The 14,723-nt window shown below is 45.0% G+C and overlaps 1 protein-coding gene across 2 annotated transcripts in view; it reads right to left on the reverse strand.

The window, feature by feature from the left end:
* The window catches only part of PRC1 (protein regulator of cytokinesis 1), a 558,854-nt gene that overhangs the window by 466,380 nt on the left and 77,751 nt on the right, over positions 1–14,723 (reverse strand). For both annotated transcript variants that reach the window (XM_085644386.1, XM_085644387.1), the window contains exons 3-6: positions 12,524–12,646; positions 11,132–11,365; positions 1,377–1,547; positions 1,102–1,251 (exon numbers count right to left, since the gene is read on the reverse strand). In XM_085644386.1, the coding sequence (XP_085500512.1) occupies positions 1,102–1,251; positions 1,377–1,547; positions 11,132–11,365; positions 12,524–12,646 (678 nt within the window). The remainder of the gene's footprint in view (positions 1–1,101; positions 1,252–1,376; positions 1,548–11,131; positions 11,366–12,523; positions 12,647–14,723) is intronic.

Here is a 14,723-nt window from a genome sequence, read left to right on the forward strand (position 1 = left end):
TCTATGAACAAGATCTTAATGTAGTATAACATCTTAGATCCAACAAGTATATTTAAGTACCCTAAGAAAGTACGATACAAGACTCTCCAATGGATGTTTAAACAAAAATCTCAATTCCTATCATTTTATTGTATTCCAGGAATAAATGGCTCGACAAGGCTGTCTTATCTCTACACGGGGGAGCGAAGTTTCAGAGTCTGGCGTCCCAAGAGAATGGCTAAACACAGGTTATAGACTTTGTTAACGGCAATTCCTGGAAGACATGGCCTGAGATAGAAACTGGGCTTTTACACTCTAAAGCCATGCTGAATTGGTCATTTATTGCTCTCAGACCCTTCTTGGAAAAGTTTGGCACCAGGAGTATAACACCAAGTGTAGAGATCAGTGAAGCTTTTGAATCCCCAGTAAAACTGTCCGTTTCATGGGTGAAAATATTTAACAAAAATAAGCCTCACCACATATATGAAAAAAATCAGAGACAGATGGTGGAAAAGACACTTCTCTCTAATCTATAAGAAGTCACTTCAATCACCAGAATAGCTGTTGAATGTGTATATTCATGTAGCTAGCTACCAAATATTTCTTGAAGTGGTTTCTTCCTGTTCCTGTTTCACAAGACTCAATACACAGCCTTATAAAACAGGGTAATCCCTCATTATAGAAGCATTCCACCCATTGTGAGGTCCTGAAAAGCATGTATATTTTGTCTACATGGAAACTCAGCAGGGTTGAAGGAAGATGGCTGAAAGAAGGTAGGAGAAGCGATATAAAGGCAGAAAGGACTGAAATCTTTTGTTCAACAACTGACTTGCATTTATTAATGGCACATCTACTTTGTCAAAAGTCTGATACCCACTGATTAATGTTGTAAGGATAGTAGAAGTGGAATACCAGACTATTCTAGCTTAACTTGGACCTCTATTGTGTAAGCCAGTCTGACAGGCAAATATGTTGAATCAATACAACATACAGAAAAACCCCAGTTGTAGAAAAACAGTGTACATGTCCTGCATTTCAAAAGTCATTTAAAACCATCACAAATTTCTACAAAAAATAAAAAATAGGACTCATTGCTTTAACTAGGAAAGTAGATTTCCTTACTGCTTCAAGTGTTTTGCCTCTGGAACCAGTCATGTACATTGAAAAAGCTTCACGTTTCTCAGTAGGTATTTGCAGCCTATTCCAAAGTTCTATGATTCTAGAGCGTAGTTGTGAACAAACAGCCTCATTTTGAGTTTTTCTATCCTCCAACTAAAAAGATGAAAAAATAAATAAAACAAAGCAAAAATTGTCAGTAATACAAATGTACAGATACAGTTCACATCAAGCTTCAAAGCGGTTGACAATAGGTCTAAATAACAAAGGTAAGTTCATACCTGCAGCAGAAGCAGCTTAACAGAAGCTATATTTTCTGTGGAAAGGCAAAAGGACTCCACATTGTCGCATACAACATCATGTTCAAAACTAGAGTCAGGAATGTGGTCCAATTCTTCCATGCACAAAATAATGTGTTTTTTTGTGTTTACAAATTCTGCTCTACGACGATCCTATGCAATGAAGAAAAAAAAATCAAGACTATGCTAAGACTGAAAACAAACAGTTCCAAAGAAACAGAGCCAACATTTGTAGACTGGTAAGAAAACATCACACTACCACAGGATAAACCAAGGTAGGAAGCGAACATTAACAACAACTTTGAAAACAAAATTGCCTCAGAGGCAATGCTGGAGAAGCATTGGTGGAAAAAGACTGCTAAATGTTAACCAAGGCACCCCAGCTGATTAAAAGGTGCAAGTACTCACTAGTAGGAGCTCGCAAAGTAGTAAGAAGACATTTAAAGTTGCGCTCCATTCAAAACATGGACCAGAATGTTTTGTCTCTTATGTAAGGCATGTGTTAAACTAGAACACTCCCTAACAGAGGAAACTAACAAAACGCAGCACTATTAAAGGTATAATGAGAAGTCAGGTAAGGCAGAGTGCACCCTCACATTCAAATTAAATACCTTGGGAACACTTAATCACATACAAACAACGCAATCTAATGATGGTATGAATCTGTGAAACTCAGGACATAGAGGGCATTTACAGCCTTCTAAACGAACCAATCTCTTTTAGAAGTTCGAACAGAAATGCAGGAGATACCACAAGACAAGGTTTAAGCCCGGATGGCTTTTTCAGGTCATTCTATAACGCATTTAAAGATATTCTAGCTGAACCCATGGCAAGGGTGTTCAATTACATTACACAATTACATTGATGAGGCCCAAAAGGTAACATATACTACGATTATGTGCTTACAGTCATCCTGAAACAAGGTAAAGACTCCTCGCTATGCAGCTCTGATCAATCCATAGCACGTTTCAACAACGTAGATATATTTACAAAGATTTTTGTTGCAGGGTTGAACTCAGTCTGGTCAGATATTTCCCTTTTCAGTCAGGATTAGTCTGAGGGCAGCAAATATATGACAATACAAGACTGGCAATGAATTTCGTTAACCTGGCTACCAGAAGTAACATTTTGCTGGTTTCTCTCTCACTGGATGCAGAGAGGGCCTCCAAATAGGGACAATTGGCAAATCATTAAGTAAAAAACAAAAAACTGTCCAGGTTTATCAAGGCAAATTACATGAGCCCTATAGAACTCAAATAAAAATCAATGGAGATCAATCACATCGAGAAGGAAACAGGGATGCCCATTGTCACCTTTATTTGCGTTCTTGCCTTGGATCTGCTCATTTATAAGATTAACAATTGCATACCTGCCCCCGAATCGGCCCTGTTATGCAGCACTCTAAGCTTGCGAGAAGTGGTTTTTCACACTGTAACTGAGCGGTACAGCAGGACTGTAAACCTACGAGCGGTGGGCTTAAAAGTTATGCAGTAGGGGGAAGAGCCTAGCCGGCAACAGGGATGGCCGCCTGAGCCCTCGGCTCCGCCAACTCGTCCGCTTCCCTCCCGTACCGCTTCCTCTCCTGCTTGCTGGATCGTGCCTGTTGTGCGGTAACGGGTCGGGGAGGCGACGCTGCATCCGATGGTGGGCTCCCCGTCGTCCCTCCTGCACCGGGGGTGAAGAAACGCCCTGAATTCCCGCAGACGCCTACGGAGTGGGTCCGGTCCTTTGTTTTCGGCGGCGTCCGGCTGGAGGGCAACAACAGCGGCCATTACGGGAGACTCTGAAACCGCCGGCGAGACGCGACAGGCCACCGAGATCCCCCAGAAGTGGCGCAACAGTTTCTTTTGGAGTCTCGCCGCTACGCTACTTTACCACCACCGATGCAACAAATGTATCCCCCCTGTTGGAAGTTTCTCTTTGATCTCTCGCTACGAAGTGCAATGGAGAGGGCCATTTGTATTGAGTGATCGGCACTTGTACATGGCGCCTGGTTGGACCGTCGCTGTGCTGTCCCTGTGCGTGGCGCTGGACTGGAGGTTGCTGCCCTGTCCCTGTGGTTTGGCGCTGCCTTTCTGGGAGCTGACCTACTAAACGACGCCTTGACATGTATGCTAAAGACTGGGCTCGAGGGTCGCCACACGCTTGCGGATTCCGGGGACAGGGAGCTGGCATCTCTTCCTCTCACGCTATGCCCGTGAGCATCGGCGACGTCCTGGAAGCTTTGGCTGCTTTGCGAGCTGCTTTTTGTTCCAACGCCCGTGACCTGGAGCGCCGGCTGGACGACGCTGTGCCCGTTCTCTCCTTGGCTGACCGGACGGGCGGTTGTGCGCGGAGCGGATCGCTGGGCCCAGGACTCGGCAGTCGTGTGCGGCCTCTCCGGGGAGACGTAGAGGAACTGATGGTGAGTGAACTTAACGTCACCGCCGCTCGGACTGTCGCAACTATGGAGGACACAGTGCATTCTATATTTGGACGGAACCTAGAGGTTCGCCGTCGGATGCCAGGACTACCACCGCCAGCGGGTATTGCTGACAAGATTGCTCTGCTTAATTTGTTGCCCGGGAGTGAGTTGCCCAATTTTGGTGGACTATCACTGTACGCTTACCCGTACTGCACTCTTGGGGATAACACTGTCCTGCTTTGGATGGCGATTACTGGCTGTTGCCGTCTCTCTGGGTGTTCACATCGGATGCTCATCCTACTCTACGGGGCTACGCCGCAACTGCACTATGCTGGCGCACTGGAACGTAGGGGTCAGGGTTGAGTTTGTCTTTTTCCTGCCCTGACACCGGTAACTACATTCCTGGGACTGTGCTGGACTGACGAGAACGCTGGACTTTGGGTATGGTTTGCATGGGGGTCCGGGAGGTGATGGCCGGATACACTTTTGTTGAATTTTTCCTTTGTTCTCTTGGGTTGGCCCTCCTCCGTTGATAAATGTTTTGCACCGTTCTTGTGAGTGGGGCAGCTGGGGAACCTGTTTTCTCTGAGTGACCGGGACATGTATCGGTGGTGCTAGAAGACTATTGCGGGGGCTTACGCTTATCAATCATGGCTTGAAGATTCTTTGTTGATATTTTGGATGTCTCGGTTGGGTGTTGCTGCCTTCCTTACCCTGTGCGCTGCTGCTGTGACCCCAGTTTTCTCATCATATCGGGCATGTTATTACTACTGGGTGTCAGACTACTGTTGCTATTAAGGGTGCGAGATGGCGGAGCTGGGGGACGAATAGTGGGCTCCTCCCCACCTTTCTTAATTTTACGAGAGTTTTCGGATTCTCTCTTTTTCTTACCTTCTATATTTCGGGACTCCTTTTCTCGGGCGACAGGCACACTGCTAGGGGGGGATAGGCCGTAGCCAGCTGCAGGGGTGCAGGGTGGGGGGCACTTGGGGGGTGGGGTTGCTTTCTTTTTTGTTTTTCTTTTTTGTTCTATGGGCCTTCTATTCTTTGTCCTTTTTCCTTCCCTGGGGTTCAGACGTTCCTTTCTGGGTGCCACGCAGCGACTCTGGTGTTTTCTACTGCTATACGATTATCTATCCTGACTGTTTAACACCAGTATTGACTTGTTGTGCTACGATATCCTGCTTCTGCCTATCCTACAAGGGAAACTTTTAAAACTAGACCTCAGTCCTTCTGTAATGTATCCTCTGTGTTTTCAGTAAGATGTAATGCACCGTATGTGTGAGCCCTCCGGGCTCCTTGTTGGCTTGTATTTGCCCCTTTTTTCTATCAATAAAGGTCTTCAAAAAAAAAAAAAAAAAAAAAAAACAATTGCATACCTATACATGGAATGAGCATTAAAGGTAGCACAATTAATCTTGTTCTCTTTGGAGAGGACATTCTGCCCTGCTAAGGGTCACAACAGTATTTCCTGGCCCTTCGAAACCTTCGAGTGTCCGGATCAACCACATGGAGTCTTCAGAGGGTGTAGTAATCAAACAAAGATTAAGAGCCAATATCGAAAAATGAAGTTACTCACTTGGAATCCTAGTTCTCTTCATCCTAGACATAAGCAAAGAATTCTAAGGCATGTAAAATATTAGGTGAGAGTACAGTGGCCTGAGCCCTGTACCCCTACAGTGTCCAAGTCCATTCTCAGACATTGTAAGTGTAGTAAAGCCATAAAGCGTATATGGTGTGGGAGTTGGTCATTACAAACTTTGCAGCTCCATATTGGCTTTACTAATAACTGGGTTGTTTGGTAAGAAACTTCTCAGCACATTAAACCCACACTGATGCCAGTGTGTGATTTAATGTAAAATGCACTGCCCCTAAAAACTACCAGCCATCGTGTGATTCCTGAATGGCTGCCCGCTATTTGCCACCACCAGACAGGTTTCTGGAACCCTGGGTAGAGAGCCTCCGCTTTTTGGGTCCCGAAACAAAGCCCATCCTGGGCAGAGGTGTCATGCCTCCTCCCCCAGGATGGGCTGGATCCACGAAGAGGAAGCTTCAAATGCCTGCCGCCTTTGGAAGCTATTCCTGCCTTCTGCTGCCCCCTGCAACTGGCTCCCACTGGTTCTGGCCCCCACATTGGGCAGGATAATCGGCGGGAAAACTGGAGAGGTGTGCCCACCCTTGCCAACAGCACCCCTCAGGTGAGGGAGGAGAGGTAAAGCCCACGTCTCAGTTCCCTCCATTTTGAAGATCAGGAGACCCAGCCAATTAGGAAGAAGCTCATGCTCCCCTACCACTGGAGGGTGGCATAATAGGGGGTGTATTTGCCACAATGAAGGGACCCATTAGCCTGTCCCAACTCAGACCTGCCTACAGCAGAACCCCAGTGTGACCAGCAGCCGCCCGTACGATCTGTCCTGCACCATCTGTTGAGCAAGTCCGGCGCTCACGGGAGACCGACTTAGCCACAGAATCCAGATACATGCTGCTCAGCGATTTTGCACCACCCTGCACCAGACGCCGACGGCTCAAGTTCCCCTACACCACGAGGAGGTCACCCAGGCTATCGTGACCTGAGACCTGGTGATCCCTGACCTCACTCCAGCTTCCAGCCGACACCTGCAGCCTCAACCATAATAGTCCCCCCTCCACTTCCCAGACCGCGACTGGAGCTGGTAAGAAGACCCTACACCAAAAGAGACACCGGCACCCGACAACCCACGGCCTTGGGTGGCCCAACCAACGGCATCCAGGTATCCCTAAGAACTAGGCTTATCTCTAAAGCAGGTGGTCGCCTTCAGGAAGCCTTCCTGACACAGCCTGAAGCATCTTTTCCGAACCGGAGATCTCCATTGGAATCCACAGGGCCCCCCCACCCCGACACCTCCTTGGCACGCTGCACCCAGCCACCCCTGCGCCACAGCTCCTGTGGGGCAGTTGGCCCCTGCAGTGCTCATCTGTACCCCATGAGTTTCGCTCCCACAGCCAAGTGGCCTGCTTGCAAGCAGTCCTTGACCAAAGGCCCCCTTAGCCCCATTAGGCCCCCTTAGCCCCATTGGGCCCCTATTAGCCAGTCATCTAGTTAATTGTAGCCAAAGATAGTTTTGCCTCAGGTGTGCTGCGATAAGCCATACACTTTGCAAAGGTTTGAGGAGCCGATTTTATTCCAAATAGTGACTGTAGATCACTTTAAGTGAATGAATAAGATGCTTCTTACTACGGGAACGTAAACGTAGCCATCTATTGAACAGATCTAGTGCCCTGAATGTAATAGAGGATAGTTCTGGTGTAAAGCAAATTTCTTGAATTTTTCTACCCATGTGTATTTGTTCATATTCCGAGATCTAAAATAGGTCTAAACTCATCTGTTGGTGACTTTTTCATACAAGAGAGTATTGGGAATAACCACCTCCACCTCATTTTTCTGTTCCAAGATGTTGACTTCCTTCAGCAGCATATCTTGCTGATAAGCCGAAGTTTTACTTGGTGGTATAGAAGGAAGGAATTTCCACTTTAGAAAATATCTATCACTCATGTAGATGGTGGACTATGCTTCCCTCCACCAGCGAGATGGACAGGGAAGCAAAAGTTACTTGGAAAGATTTTTTCCTGTGGCTGCAGGCGGTTGAAGGCCTTAGGAGGGTGGAAAGGCGGTCTATGTTGTTGCTGTTGATGTGCCCAGAGGCGTCTGAACTCAGAGGAAACAAATGTCTGTCGTAGAGCTTGTACCTCCTTCAGTACTCTTGGTTTTGATTTTGCTGGCCCACAACATTTAATGTCTAAATCTCAGACTTCATGCAAGTTTAGTCGCCTGCATGAGAGCTAAAGAGAATTTCCTGATAATGGTAAACTGGAGAGCTGTTGCTGTGCCTCTAGTTTAAGCCCAACTAGTCCAAGCCTGAAGCTTCATTCATGCATATATTGTGGCAGTATGCATATTCCACCAGCTCAGAAGAGTCTGCTGCTGTACCAATGATCTGGTTGGAAAGAAACAGGTCTCATTAAGGACCTCTTGAAAGTCTTTCCTGTCTTACTTCATTAGCTTGTCACAATATTTGGGGAGAATACTAAAAAGATATGCAATATCTACCCAAAAGAGTAGTGGGGCTGGAAGCTTTCATGGTTTATGTTGATATTCCACATATTTTCCTGTCCAGCAGAGTTCATTCTCGGTCTGGTAGAACAGAGAAAGAAGCTACTGCATGGAACTGCGTTGCTTCGGCCACAATGACTAAGTCCAGCAGTGTCTGCTCTCAGGAATAGTGTCCTGATCCGTGGCTGGTACTTTGAGAGCCTTCGAAGGTGCCGACTTTATTGATGTAGCTGTGAGAAACCGATTCACTGCATGTGCAAGCAATTCAAGAACCAGTGGATGAGGGGTTTTTTTGCAGATTTATTTAGCATGAACTCGACCCGAAGATATTGGAGCGCTTCATACGAGCACCAGTTACGTTACACAAGGACACATTAATTTTTTAAGAAGGATGTGGAGAATAAGTGATTTGCCCAGGATTACAGGAAGCGGAGCAGAGGCTTGAACCTGGTTCCCAGGCTCCAAAGTCGGCAGCTCTGGACGCAAGACCACAACCTCTCCCCTCTGTCGTCCACTGATGGAGGAGTTCGAATATAACCAAAGGCTGAATTGGTCGTAGTGTGCATCATAATATTCAACTTCACTGCTCCTCCAATCATAACCTCATTACAGGTTGTAATGTCCAACTGGGGCCCCTTGTTTGGGGCGAGTCTGACAGTTTGTGAATAGTCTCGGAGATACGAGTAGGTAGTGGATGGCCAGGATGGAGAAAGTCTTCTGTGACAAGAACATGACCTTCTACTGGATCTTCTAATGGGTTGTCGGGTAGAGTACGAAATGTAGATCTCCCTCAGATGATCCTCTTGTGCGTTGCATGGTCCTCCGATGGGGATTCTCAATGGCTCCACTCCGCAAACGTCTTTGGAGCAGATGGACACTCATGGAAGAGTGACCTTCCCCATGGCCCTCAGACAACTCAGCTTTAGGTCCTCTTTCTTGGAGTTCATGCAGCCTGATCTTCGAAGTCTTTTTAAAGTTCTTGTGGAAAAACTTTGGCAGCAGCTGCAAGTTTATGGCAGATGATATTCATGTGGCTGTGACTTGGACTTTTTCCTCCCAATAGCAGGATGCAAAGCGCAAAGGCATCCTGACAGGGAAAAACAGTATTTCCAGTCAGGAAAGGATTTAAATATTACACTAAGTGTTAATGACCGAGTGAAGCAAACAAAAAGTAGTTAAGATTACGGAAATTTTGTCAATGGATTTAGAACCAAAAAGGCAGAGCTTAGTGCCCCAGGAACATGTTTCCAGCAGCTAGAAAAATTAACTGACCCGTCACCTGTGGAGTATGATGGGATACAAGGTGCATTGTGAGGCCTTTAAAAGGTACAGTGAAAGTTTTTCAAATGCTTTGTATTGCAGTTTATTGGCTAACCGGGCCCTTCATTTCCTTTAAAAAAATGTTTGTGAAATATTCTCTATTGGCACGTTTCCTGGTTAGTGACAAATGTTACGCAATTGCCTTTTTTTTTTTTTTTTTTAAATGAAAATTAAATGCAATTTGTTCATGTTTAGCTTTTTTGTAGGCTGCAAACGTAAGTAAATGTATCTTTGTACAAAGGGAAGATAGATAGATATATATATATATATATATATATATATATATGTTTTAGGTGTTCCATGATCCTGCACGTGGGCAGGACTATTCAGTCCTTAGGACTAATCCTTGGAATCGAAAGAGGGCTTCACAAACAGATGGGCCCTTGCAGTATTGCTTCGAAGTATGCAGTCTCTTAACTTCTAATCCCTTTGGTTTCTAGACAAATACTTTCACTGGACAGTACCCGTTCCTTCAGTGAGCCATGCTTCAACAGAATCATTGCATAGTGCACAGACAGTCGCTTCACTCTTACTTTTGAGTATCCTGTGAAGGAACGCCTTGCAAGCTTGCCGCCTTTTGACTTCTTGTTCTTTGGAAAGCACAGTATGCTCACCCGGTTCTGGTCTTTCTGTGATAGCATATGGTGGTACTCGGGAAAGAACCTAAAGAGTATTTTCGATCCATTGCAACTCCGGTTCAATGAAAAACCCTGCGCCAATAACCTCTTTTCGGTGATTCTTTGTATTGTCTGCACTGTCTCGATGTGCTCCTTCTACCAGGCCCCATGTATCTGGTCACTCTCCTTCATAACCCTACAGTCGCGGATCAGGCACTATAGAGCTCAGATCCAGCCCAACGGATGAAAAAAAAACAATCTGAAGAGGACCATGCAAGGGGACATCAGTTCGACGTGATAGGGGATGGACAGGACACCACATGGTCAATGCCTGTGAAAGGAAAAAATAAATATAAAAAGGGACAATTCTGGACCAAAGCATTAGATGGTGGAATAAGGCAAAGCATGTGCATATTGAAAAGATTCACGCTGCCAAATAACCTTTCACATGCAGAAAGCAATGCTATTACCAACAAAAGCCAGTAACACTTTTTATCCCTGCATCAATAGAAGACCAACCGCACTGCAGAAAACAGACTGCTGCAAAATGTGATGGACAGCCCAGAAAGCCCATACCTAAAGGGGGACTTGCACAAACAAGCCAATAGCTAAAAAGGGCTTCTGTAATACCAATGAAATATTGTACTATTGTAAATCGCGTATGCGGTCTGTAGCTAGACCAAAAAACTCAGTCAAAGTGAACAGATTTGATGTTTGCATGCTGTGTAGATTGGGCTAGCATAAGGTGAAAACGTCGAAACAATTGGCTTTGCAAATGCTTGTTTGCATTGCAACACTAGTGGCCTGCATTTTGAACCATGAGTAAAGATTTAAAGCCTGCAGCACAGTAAAAAAACAAAGATTTTATGCATACAATGCATGTAGAAGATTATACATGTAATGTGTCATGCAACATTTGGATTGTAGCATCCCATGTTAAGAGATTTTTGCTTGCACTCACTCCTCCATGCGAACAAGCCCCTTGCTGACTGATTTGACAGTAAAAAAGTGTCCTTTAAGCATTCCATGGAGGCAGGAGGACACACCCAAACAATCAACAGAAAAACAGTGAGTCAAAAATTCTCGTGGGCTGATGCAAGAATGTATTCACATTATGTCAAAGCAATGGTTGAAGGCTCCACAGCAAAATATGCCAAATGCTGAAAGAGGCTGACACAAAAAAAAAAGAAAGTATATACTACAGTATTTGCCACTGCAGAACACATCTGAAAACAGAAGATCCAGAAGATTAATAACACTGGACATACAGTTTCTAAGGCACGGACCTAAAAAAAAAAAAAAGTACCTTTTCTTCAGCCAGTGATGCTAAGTGGCGTCTATATTGGTCCAGATCATCCAAGCTAGGGACAGCTTGATCATCAATGAAATAAAGGGGTGTACACAAAATATTACACAATTCTTCATCTCGTTGCCTCAGGGTGGTCAGCTCAGCCTGTCTCTCCTTCTTCTGTTTTAACAGGACTTCTACCCTGGTGCGCAAGTCTTTTTCCAGTTGAAGAATAGTTTGATCATCATCTGTCTAGAAAACGGAAATTAATGTTACAAGGGTTTTTTTTAATTTTTACTTACTCCACTTTTACAATAAGAAGGGTAATAAGAGCATAAAATGATTGAAAGATAGTCTTAGGTTATGTCACAACACGTGTTTGAGCCTGGGCAGGAACTCTGGACATCCTGTGAATCTGGGCAAATCACTTAATCCCCATGCCCAACAAAAAACAAATTATTTGCTGTCAGTTACGCAACTGGTGCTCATGTAAAGTGCTTGGATACCTTTGAGTGTAGTTCAAGCTTCATAAAACTCCCCCAAGAAAACATGCAGACATGCAAAGTCAGCCATCTGGAAAAGCTTTTCCTCTAAGAAAAGTCACCGAAAAAAGTCCAATCGTAATGTGCACACATGACACCATCAGCATTTTAATTTACCAATCCTAGATGCTTTAAAGTCATACACTGGTAAATTCAAGACCAGAGAAGCAAACTGCCTGGAAGCAGAGCACAGGAATAAAATCAAAATACAAAATAAACCATGAAGGAGAGGGACTGCAAGCAATGGTCAGCAATTCCAGTTGGGAAACTAGCAGTCTGGAAACAGTGTGCAGCTGTCATTCTCTCGTACAAGGGATTGAAAGAAAATATTATGGCAAAGGTGGAAAAGGAACAAAATTGGGAGCAACTGGAAAGCATGGAGGGGAGGGAGTTGGGCTGACAAGGCAAAAAGTGGGGGGGGGAAAAAATAAAAAATTGCTCTTTTCAGCAAAGAAAGGATACATGTCATCCAGTCATAAATTAAGTAAAGAAGAAATACTCCAGGGATAGGACAAACACAAGAATAGGCAAGAAAAACAATAAGGAGCAGGGAACAGACAAACTGGCCCAAAGTCCACTCTCTATGCTGTATTGGAAAACAATAGGGCTTCAACAATAAATAGGTAAACTGTCGAATACATACCTTGTAGGTCTTGCATACAAAGTTTCCATTATGCGCTGCTCAGTTTATGACTGCTATACGTGTTAGTGAACACGCCGACAAACACTCAGTCATTGCCATATAAATTGCAAAATCACAGAACATTTACAAGACAAGTCAACAAGGCGGCAAACAACAATGATCAAAGGAGCCATGATTCTTGAAGGTTAAAATCTAGTAGTCTGAAAGGTTTCTTTAAGAGCTTACTTCAAATGATGGCAGCATGAGCTCACGGCACAGCATGTCCAGCTCTCTACGACATACGTCAATGCTTTTGATAAGGCGCTCTTTTAGGGACTCTTCTTCTGCAATCATCAGATCCAAAAGTCCCTTAAAGTACAAAGTGGGAAAACAGAAAATCACGAGTTGTGCCTAAGATCACAAAGAAAACCAAAATTCTTTCACATGAATATTAAAGAATTGGACACTAATAAAAAAAGGAAGTATACTAACCTCACACTACAGTTTTACTCAACTAGAAATATCCCAACCAAGCGTTTCCTTGCTTTTCCATTCCACTGCCTTCAGGCTTGTTCACTCATCTAGCTGATTACCAAATGCCACCCTTCCACAGGTGGCATCGGTTCTCCCCATCTAGTACTAATCATGGGTCCCTCCACTTCTTTCTGAACTTGCTTCTATTACCTGCATCTGCCATTTCAAGCTCTATGACATTTTATGCCACCAAGACAACCATGAAATACGGCAGTTCTGACAGATTTCCTAGCTGCTCAATACCCCATCTACATCTTATCAAGAACTTGCTTTTCTCCTCCTTCATTTATTCCCTTCTGGTCATGTCTGTAGCTTCCTTTTTTCACTGGCTCCATTCAGTTAAGGATTCATTTCAGTTTCTCTAAACTTCATTTCAAGGTTTCGAGGATTTACTAAACACCTTTGGACTTTCTCGAAATAGGAGCAGTCCTCATTGGGACCATGTGCACATCAAAAAAAGTATTTAAACAATTACGAAATTGGTCTATAATTTGTTGGGACACTGTACGAAGCTGGCTCTTTATATGGTATGTCGCAGGGTGGTTATACCATGTACAGAGTCCAGGGGTTCCCCAAAAGTGTAGCGGGCTCACTGTAAAACCCAAAGTGCTCCATTAGTGGAAGTGTGGGCAAGCAAGCCTAACACAGAAGTGCAAAACATTTATTGCACAACATTGTTCAATAACTGACACAGGACTCAAAAAGGAGACCACACCAATTTTAGAAAAATAAGCTTTGCTTGTAACTTAAGACCAAGATCTTCGCAATAAGGTAAGTAGGTTTTCAATTAAAAATACTTTTCACTTTAAAGAGTCGACACGGTGCAATTTTATACTATGAAGGAAAACAAAAATGCGGTTAAACAGGTACACAACTTACAGTTCCAGTCTTCGGGACCAAAGGTCAGCAAGAGCCAAGGGTCAGGTGAGTACAAAAACTGCACCACCAAAGGCACGGGGTGAACTGGTGCAGAGCTCAAAATCTGAGTTTGGCTAAATTAGTTTCAATGGAGACTGGGGGTGCTCAAAGCCACATTGCTTGCAGGTAAGTAGGTAGGTTGCAGGGGCCAAGCTTTGGAAGTTAAAAGTGGGCACGGGTGGGGCCACAAGGAGGCAACAAACATACACCACCAAGGCACATGGGCAGCTATGTGCAGGGTGCTATTTCAGGATCAGGCGCCCAATGCTTTTCAATGGAGCTTTTGCTTTCAACAAGCAGGCTGTAGCAGTTGCAACGGAGTTTGGAGGAGGGAGACCAAAGACGGTAGAGATAAGTAGAGATGTGTAGAGGGTCATACGGCCGACGATTCAGCTCAGCAAGGCCCAGGGGCTTTGGGTGTAGGGGTGCCTTCAGATGTCAGTCTTCTTACTGGAGCCAGTAGCAGTCAGGGAGAGGCTCTGGATTCAGGCTGCAGGTGTCATCGTGGAGTCCAGGTGGGGGGTCAACCAACGCTGGACTTGAGGTCAGGATCGTTAGGGAACCTGTTCTGGATCAGTGGGCCACCTGGCCACTGGCCAGAGGTGTTTGGTACAGAGTGGGCAGGACTCTTGAATCCGCAGGGCACCGGAGTCCTTTGTGTTGGTTTCTTGGGTACAGAACCACTGTCCTCTGGAGTTCGGTCTTTTCAAAGTGCAGGCAGTCCTCCTCTGATTTCTGGAAGTCACTGGCTGAAGGACAAGAGTCTTCGTGCAGGGTCTTGGAAGCTGGAGACAGGCCGGTAGGGCTGGGGAAAAGTCAGTCGTCTTCAGGCTTCGCTGCACGGCGTCTTCGTCCTGCTTAGATTGCAGCTAGTTTCTAGGTCTGGGGGAGCCACCGAAATAACAAATTTAGGGAAGTAGCAGGTAGAGCAAATGGGCACCTTACCAGGGGTGAGTACAGCCGATATTATGCCCCCCTACTGTGGGAGGGGAAA

Source organism: Triturus cristatus, chromosome 3_1 (genome assembly GCF_964204655.1).
Source record: "Triturus cristatus chromosome 3_1, aTriCri1.1, whole genome shotgun sequence".
Classification (NCBI taxonomy): Eukaryota; Metazoa; Chordata; class Amphibia; order Caudata; family Salamandridae; genus Triturus; species Triturus cristatus.